Source organism: Scatophagus argus, chromosome 8 (genome assembly GCF_020382885.2).
Source record: "Scatophagus argus isolate fScaArg1 chromosome 8, fScaArg1.pri, whole genome shotgun sequence".
Lineage (NCBI taxonomy): Eukaryota > Metazoa > Chordata > Actinopteri > Scatophagidae > Scatophagus > Scatophagus argus.
The window spans coordinates 19144108-19153059 of record NC_058500.1 but is presented as its reverse complement, the minus strand read 5'-3'; the positions used below and the strand labels follow the sequence as shown (position 1 = coordinate 19153059).

Here is an 8952-nt window from a genome sequence, read left to right as displayed (position 1 = left end):
CCTTTATGTCACCACTAATTGCTTTATTTGTTTTGAGAACTTAGGTTAACATTATATCTATATTATTCTATCTATTTTATCAGTAAAACAATATTACATGCAAGAATTCTTTTGTACTTAAGTTGACCCCTTCCATTTGAAGTTTAGTAGTAGTAGTATTGTTGCTCTGAAGTTAACAGATAGCTTCATGCTTCTGTAAATCCCATTAACACACAGTCTAGAATCACTATAGCTATGTTCAAGAGAGACGTCTGTATCACCTGTAGTTTAAATTCAAATCTTTGTCAAGGAGCACTGAAGTGTAACTGCAATGCATTATTTTTACAATCTGTAAAGTCTATACATTGAAAGACTCAACCCACAAGCCCATAATTGCAGTTTTGGGGAACTGGAGAAAATCATGCAGTTTGTAACTTATGTATCAAAAAAATCTGATCTGTCTGTTAAGCACAGGACTGCTGCCCTAAACACAATAATGTAAAATAAGAAGCAAGGTTAACTTTCTATTAGTCTGACTAAAACTGTGTGAGACATCGCATTTAAAAGGAAATTCTCAAACAGGAAGACAGTCTGGCAGCTGTGGGACTGACATGTGACAAACAAATGTTATTCATTAAATGCTTTATGATAATAATGTTTATAATTCATATGATTCTGCTTTCCAGTTTGTATTCATGTGTTTGCAACCATTGTAATACCTGCAAAACTAGGCTATTACCCTTAGGGAGATGACATGGAGGTTTTTAAGTCAAACACTCTGACTTGGCCTGAGCTCTGTTTTAAGCTAATAAGTAACATGAGCAATTGGGCTCATGTCCAAAGGTTCAAGAGAACGTTGGTGATAAGCACTGTTGAAGGGTAAATAAAAGCTGCCTCATCTTTGAATGCATTTTTCCAATTTTCAGTAACGACTTTCTGATACTTGCTCAATGTGTTGATTATTTGAAGATTAAGTCAACCTAATCAGGATGTCAACATCTGTGAGTTAAACAGTAATCAATTTACTCCTCAGTACATTTAAGTGAGGATACAGGAGGTAAATAAAACGTTTAGCCAACAGAAAATGATTATTTAAAGTTTGGCATAGAACAGCTCTGTTACTATACCACACCATTATTCTGCTTTTGTTACTATATTCAGCCTGAGCATTAAAGGCACAAGTGCGCTTGCGTTGAAATGCGGTAACAGGGCTCGCAAATCTGCTTGGCGCATGCGTTCAGCTTGCCTATCAGAGGAGAAAAGAAAAGTCTGGAAATCTCTAGAGGTGGTGACAACAACTGCTCAGTTCTTTCAATAGGCATTTTCAGCACATTCGGGGGCTCATGGAGAACGTCCTCCCTGTGTCTGCTCGTTTCGTCCTGATGTGGAACTTATTCAGTTAAAAGTCTAATAAACCTTTGGGAGTACAATTTCCTATTTTGGTGGATCGACTAAACACCAAAACTAAAAGTCCTCTTCAGTGATTCTCAGACCTGGATTATCTTGGGAAGTGGATCGCCAGGCTAATGTGCCCACTGTAATTTCACACGCCTTTTTGACACGGAATGATGGGACTGATAAGACAAAAACCTCTCGTGGAATATGTTTCTGTCAGTCCACAGCTCTCAATGCAGACACAGCTTATGGGCACAATACCGGCGTCAAAATAAGGATTTAATTCGTTGCGTGTCTGAGAACGTCTAAATTGTCACGAGTACTTACACTATAATTGAGAAAATGCTGCAAAGACTCAAATGTACCGTAATTGCGCTGAAAGGTTAATAAATCTCATTCATCTCGGGTGTTATACAACGAATTTGTGTTAGTGCGTAAACAATGTACATTTACATGGGCTATTGTTTGAAATTATATATTGGCCGCAAGAATTTTGCTGGATCTAACGCCAGGGTGCAACTAAGTAGACTTTCCTTTGTCTAACGCCATTTTGTGGGACTTTACAGCGCTAACGTTGTCGTCAGCCATTTTGCCTTGTCTTTTCAACCAGACAGTCTCTGGAGAGGCACGACAAAATCGTAATGATGTGAACAGCCGTGGCCAAAAGTTTTGAGAATATTAATTTCCACAAAGTCTGCTGCCTCAGTTTTTATGATAGCAATTTGCATATTTTACAGAATGTTATGAAGAATGATCGGATGAATTGCAATGAATAAGTCACTCTTTGCCATAAAAAAGAAATTACCCCCCCCCAAAAAAAAAAAGCCCAGCCACAAAAGAACCAGCTGACATCATGTCAGCGAGAATGTTGACAGGACAAGGCTGGAGATCATTCTGTCATGATAATTGAGTTAGAATAACAGACTAGAAGCTTTTAAAGGAGGGTGGTGCTTGAAATGACTGTTCTTCCTCTGTGAACCATGGTTACCTGCAAGGAAACACGTGCAGTCATCATTGCACTGCACAAAAAGGGCTTCACAGGGCTACAGGGACTGGACTGCTAGGGTTGCTGGGTTAAACTCATTTTCTCTGATGAATCCCCTTTCTAACTGTTTGGGGCACCTGAAAAAAGCCTGTCTGGAGGCAAAAAGGTGAGTGCTGCCATCAGTCCTGTGTCATACCAACAGTAAAGCATCCTGAGACCTTCCATGTGTGGGGTTGGTTCTCAGCCAAGGGAGTGGGCTCACTCACAATTTTGTCCAAGAACACAGCCATGAATAATGAATGGTACTAAAACATCCTCCAAGATCAACTTCTCCCAACCATCCAAGAACAATTTGGTGATGAACAATGCCTTTTTCATAAGACAAAAGTGATGAGTAAGTGGTCTGGAGAACAAAACATCAAAATTTTGGGTCCATGGCCAGGAAGCTCCCCAGACCTTAATCCCATTGAGAACTTGTGGTCAGTCCTCAAGAGGTGGATGGATAAACAAAAACCCACAACTTCTGACAAACTCCAAGCAAGAAAGGGCTGCCAGCAGTCAGGATGTAGCCCAGAAGTTGATTGACAGCATGGGGCAAATTGCATAGGTCTTGAAAAAGAAGTGTCAACACTGCAAATATTGACTCTTTGCATAAACTTAATCTAAATGTCAGTAAAAGCCTTTGGCACTCATGAAATGCTTGTAATTATACTTCAGTATACCATAGTAACATCTGACAAAAAGATCTAAAAACACTGAAGCAGCAAACGTTATGAAAAACAATACTTGTGTCATTCTCAAAACTTGTGGCAGAGGTTGTACAAGCCAGTATGTTGTGTGGGATTTGAGCTAACTGACAAAAATGAGAAAATAATTCATAAGTTTACCCAGTTACTCCATCTGCTTGTCATGGAGTTACCGTCTCAAATTTATTCCTGCAAAGCAGGTGAAAACTGAGCAGTGTAAATTTGTAAACATGTTAACATTTTTTTGTGCATTCAAGCAATGTGCAGTACAAGCTAATACGGATTCGCATCACGGCAAACCATTGATATTAGGCATGTGTGATAGCATCTTAAAATTTACCCTCTTTGAAATTCATGTGTGTAATGTACATTATGTTTAATATCAGTCAGTGTGGGGTGTGTTTTTGTTTTGTTTTTTGCCAAATGCCACTGCGTGTTTATGGTATTGGAAGGCCAAAAGAAAATTATAATTTCTTTGTTAAAAACTGAAGGAGTGAAAATGTAGCGTTTTTACCCCCTTGCTAAATCACACCAATTAGTGGTATAACTGGTTTCTTGCAGGTAGATTTGACATGATAGTAACACAACAAACACATTATAAATCTCACTTATTCTGATCCTCATCCATCAGTAGGCCATGGAAAGGCTTACAAAGCCCGAATTGTCTTCAAGCTACAATAAAGGACTCCACGAAGAAAATGTGGAACAATGACTCTCTCCAGGAGTAACTGGGATGCCAAAATCTCTCTAAGATTACACTTTTAATTCACCCTAGGTCGTACAGACTCTGGGAATAACATTAAGTCACTGATGATCAGAAAAAAAACTTGATTTTTGAGAGTAACAGACAAGGAGATGCATATGATAAACCCCAAGACCTCTGGAATAAGGTGCATTAGGTGAAGCAGATTTTCTGTAGATCATATTACATTTCCACTTTCCATTCCAGTTGTCGTTGAACAGGCTTTTGTAAGATTTTGTAAGATTAAAGAGCTGGAAACATTATTTTTTATGAGACTGAATTTTAAAATCACATCAGTCATGATATGTTCATCAGACCTTTTAATGAAAAAGAAAAAATCCCATAACATTCTAAATACAAAAGCATTCTTTGTACATGTAGTCCTAAAAGGACTTGCACTGATTAGTTCCATTAAAAAAATACCACTAGTTTTTCAAATCCCAGAGTGGCTATTTCTGAGGCTCCTTCTCTTGTGCCTGCCGTCTTTGTCGACGCTCTCTTTTTACATAGTTTGTGCAATCCTCTTCATCCTACATGCACACAACAGATAATACAGATGATGTGCATGATTTAAGATGATAACAGAGTGTATGACAAAGCTGCTGTCTAGGAAGAGCATAGACTACAGACAGTCTATGAAATATTTATTCACTCTGCTTCTGTATGTTGTTACCATAATCATCTTTAATCAAAAAAACATTCATTATATTAGTACCAAGACTATTATATTGAACTGTTATTTCAGTGTATCATTAAATTAATGTCTGTTATGTTAAATTTGCAGAATAGATTTACCTCTCTTTTCTTCTTTGCAGAATAGATTTACCTCTCTCTCTAAGCTATCTGAATGCTAAAATGCACCTTTTTTATGAGCACTGCTTTAACAGTGTGTGCTTTTCTTTGAAACTATGAACTATTTAATGAAATAAAAAATGGGCACAGCATACTGAGTCAGAGAATACTTTGACCTGAATCTGTCGTGGGGACCTTAAACCTTCTCCACCTGGGATACAAGTTTGAGAAGTTCAGTCTCATCTGGGGACTCAGTCTAATGAACACATTGATATTCTGCCCCAGTTTTGGAGTCCCAGTGGATAGAAAGTGCTTTCAGCCCATTGCGCTGCTTCCAGGGAGACTCACTGACCTGTGAGGATGCCGCATCCAGCAGATCCATTGTGGGGATTAGACAGCTGGCCTCACCCAAGAAACACATTAGGATGTGGAGCACGTCAGCCCAGCGTCCAACAGTCAGCATCAGGACCATCAAACCACCGAGACGCACCACCACTGTGTTCAGGACAGCCTGGCTGCAGGGCAGACGGTGCTGATCCTCTGTGGAAACAAAGTGCAGCATTACAAGGAAATATTTGCCGAATATGTATACATTCAGGGGTATTAAACATCAGGATGCTCAGCGGATGGATGCATTAGTGGTCAGACAAGACCAGAGAGAAGTGTCAAAGTAATGATCAATAATTGTTTTCTTCAGCCCTGAGAGGGGTTCATATTATCACACTGTGACATCTAATGAGCACTCCTTAATCTCTGTTTACCATTTTACAACTCTCACCCTGCATGTACACAACCAGCAGTGTATAGCAGATAGTCAGTGGTGTCCAGAACCTGAGGGCCTCTGTTGCAGAGAGGAAGTGTTTGTTGATGATTGATATGGCGGCCACCACAGCCACAAAGAAAGTAATGATCATGGTCCTGCACAGCATAGGCAGTAGGCGGTGGCCTGATGTGAGGAGGCTGATGCAAATGCCGCAGTAGCGCTGTGAGCTGTGGAGTTTATATAGAGCCATGACATGGTGCAGCAAGAGTGTGGCCTGCCTTGCCAGGAACCAGCTGAGTGCTGCTGCCAGGAGCAGACATAGCCAACGCTGGGATGCCCCCTCGTGGAGAAAGTGCAAACTGCAGCTTAGGGCACAGCCCAGAGAAAATTGGCTTTGAACTAACAGCTGCTGCAGAAATTTCCTGGATTCCTGTGAAATAAAGGAACATACGAACAGAATTGTTGGATGACTCGAAAGAGATGATTGGCTGTTTGTTATAACAGATGAATATAGTATTGTGTAAAAAAAAATAGAGCACATGATACATCCTAGAAAATTGTCTCAACAAAACAGAGCAGTAAGAAGCAAAAAGCAAATCAGGTGATACATATTTTTTATCATATATTTGGTTTCTTACTGGTCCGGCTGTTACCCATCCAGAGACTGCTCGAAGGCAAAACTCTAACACAACCAGGGAGGCAACACGGGAGCCCACTACACTCAGCATCCCAGTCACAAAGAAAAACTGGAGCATCATTGGAAGTCCAGTTTTACTTCTCCATTGATTACTGAGCGTCCTCTGACTTGCCGTATCGTTATCATTTTTATCACTCCAGCTGTGGGTTACAAGTGAAAAATGAAAGAAAATGAAGTCATCTCTACAAGATCTAAAATAGGAATATTTAGATGAGGAAGGTGAAAACATGTCAGGCCTCAAAACTGCTCAGCTTATCACCAAATTCTTCTTCATGCACAGATCTATCAGAAGATGATTTCCTCACCTCTCCTCTAGAAGTAAGTGCACTCTCATCAGGGAGCATAGCACCGAGATCCCACATGCACCCACCAGTCCTGCAGTTCACATAACACTGACTTTACAACAAGTAAAACACTTCATCCTCTGGAAGGTTAAGAAACAGCTTGCAGTCATGTGAGCGTCAGAGAAAACGAATATATAAGGAGCTCACCTTGAAGTAGGCAGTCCAGTGGATTTGTATCTAGAGTCAGCCAACCTGGCAGGAAAGAAGTAGGAAGAAGTGACGTGATAAAGGAAAACATTCCACTACTTTGGACTTAAAAGGAAATAAAACAATTTAAATAACACAGATTTTACAAAAATTGCATTGAGCCACGCTCAGGAACCATATTTTGTTGCTATTCTTGATCAGGTTACAGTAACATGGAATTTCAGTTCAGCTCGTCTGTTTATCTCTATCGCCTCAGGGCTGAGCTTTGCTCACGCAGAAGTCTGTCCTGTGTCCTGTACCAAAGGTCATCTGAGTGTCGGTGAAGCAGAGGCCCGCAGCGGCCTGAGTCATACCAGATAATGGAGGTTATTGCACTATGTGAAATACTTTACACTCTAAAATGATGGCAGGCGTTAGTCCTGAATTGTCTTCAAGCTACAATATAGGACTTGATTTGGGACTTCTTCATTTCAGTCAAGTTATCATAATTATTATATAATCATCAAATTATATATTTCAGTTGGCTGTACATCTGCACATTCTTAAATACTACGTTTTGTTAAAGAGAAACTCAACACACAAAAAAAAGAAAAAAGGCCAGAAACCTCAGGAGAAAATAAAACTAATTCCACTGAATTGAAAATTGAAATAAACACTGTTTCATATAAATTCAAGGTATAAGGAAAGGTATAGCTAGTGTAATTGAGATTTAATCAAATCTCTGTACTGACCGGCATTAAGAAAAAACAGGTCATCTAATGGCCAAAGTTTTTCTCTGGATACCTTAGAGTCGAAGGATGCCATAACTGACACCGATAATATGAACACTGTCCTAGTCTAATGCTAGTATATAGTAATAAATGAGTGAGTAGCTGAGCTTGCTCAGTTGCTTTATATCTCAAGACATAAGATGGCGCTGTTGTTACAGCAGAAACAGAGGTGCAACATATTTATCTACCTCAGTGGCACTACAGGGGGGAAACCCCTTTAAAACAACACAGGAAGAATGTGTTTAACAAATAACATTTATTTTAATGCAGGGGAGGGAGTATCATGAACATCTACAGAATGAAGTAATACGCTTTGCAGTCCACTATCTGTGCAAGGTATGATATGATATCTCTCAGTCTCAGTCGTGCCTTTAAAAGTACTGGACAGCAGCGTTGTTGACTGATTCAGACTCATACAGGTGAGCAAAGCTTGAGTTTATCTGAATGTGGAGATATAAAATTAATTCTACTTTAGGTGACTTTATTTATTTATTTATTTTAGTTACGTGATCTGATTTGGCTCCTGACATGATTCATTTGCACTAAAATGAATTCTAAATGTCACATTATGTAAAACACATTTAGTGATAGTTTGAGTACATTATGTTGAATTACAAGCTTAATGGACATTAATCTTGTAGACATTTTGTTTGACACACAGACAGCAATTTGTCCTTCATGTGCCTGAGCACATTTTTTACGTTTTGATATTGTTGAGAATTTTCTGCTATACAGAGTTAGAGGAAGGTGTGGATGAAGTAAAGTTGTATACTTGGACATCTGTGCATTGCACTGATAATATGAGTTAAAAATCAAATATATTTTAGTCAGGGTCATCTACCTCTTTATAAAGTCTATATAATATATAATAATACCACTTTCTAAACTTTATAATCAGAGCAACTTAGCAATGCGCAGAGCGGATCAAAGCTTTTTGACTTGACTCTGCTTCTCCGTCTGTTACGTTCACAGGATCTACAACAGAATGTGCACTGGCAGCACTGGAATAGCAGTGAAGACAGCAGGAGCTTTGTCTGCACTGGTGGCCATTTACATCATAGGATATGTGACAGGATACTACGTCCACAGGTGCTGATGGTGGAGTCCTGCCAAGAAAGAAAAAACATTATAGACCAATTTAGATTTAGAAAAGTTTGTGAAATACTATTTATTCTAATGAATATCTGTTGTCTTAATAAAACTAGTAACTATTCATCAACAAGGAGTGAACTGAATATTAGCAACAAAAAAGTACCAAATTGTGTCAAGTGCACATACATATGACATTATGTAAAGTCTGGTTTATATGTAGCTAATATTGTCTCAGCAGCAACAACTATAGCCTGCTTCACCAAATCACTCACCACAGTAGAGGGCACACATTGTTGTGTGCATTCAAAGGGAGTGGCATCACCACAAAACAAACAACAAAAACTGACTCAGCGAGAAGTCAAGCAGCGATGCAACAGTGAGGTAATTTTAAGTAGTTCCAATGGGTAGAAAACCACACAGAAGGGTTGTTTTGATTCAGTAACCTAACAGTAATACAAAATAACACTGAGTCAGGTAAACCCAGTAAACTGGTGAGTGAG

General features: G+C 39.2%; 1 protein-coding gene and 1 long non-coding RNA gene across 2 annotated transcripts; one reads left to right on the top strand and one right to left on the bottom strand.

The window, feature by feature from the left end:
- Positions 1-899: 899 nt before the first annotated feature.
- LOC124063689 lies at positions 900-3922 on the top strand. Its single transcript, XR_006844134.1, has 2 exons — positions 900-980; positions 1298-3922. It is a non-coding gene; the product is annotated as an uncharacterized LOC124063689 (long non-coding RNA).
- Positions 3923-4282: 360 nt separating this feature from the next.
- On the bottom strand, positions 4283-6871 carry tmem82 (transmembrane protein 82). Its single transcript, XM_046397592.1, has 6 exons — positions 6591-6871; positions 6405-6474; positions 6041-6239; positions 5418-5832; positions 4992-5179; positions 4283-4377 (listed from the first exon to the last, which is right to left on the bottom strand). The coding sequence occupies exons 1-6, from the start codon at positions 6679-6681 to the stop codon at positions 4297-4299; spliced, it is 1044 nt and encodes a 347-aa protein (XP_046253548.1). The 5' UTR covers positions 6682-6871; the 3' UTR covers positions 4283-4296.
- Between the last annotated feature and the right edge of the window lie 2081 nt (positions 6872-8952).

Coding starts and splice junctions, on each gene's coding strand:
- tmem82 (XM_046397592.1), bottom strand. CDS start 6,681: ATGTTTTCCTTTATCACGTCACTTCTTCCTACTTCTTTCCTGCCAGGT. Junction 6,475..6,590: donor ACTGGACTGCCTACTTCAAG/GTGAGCTCCTTA, acceptor TGTGAACTGCAG/GACTGGTGGGTGCATGTGGG. Junction 6,240..6,404: donor CACTTACTTCTAGAGGAGAG/GTGAGGAAATCA, acceptor TGTAACCCACAG/CTGGAGTGATAAAAATGATA.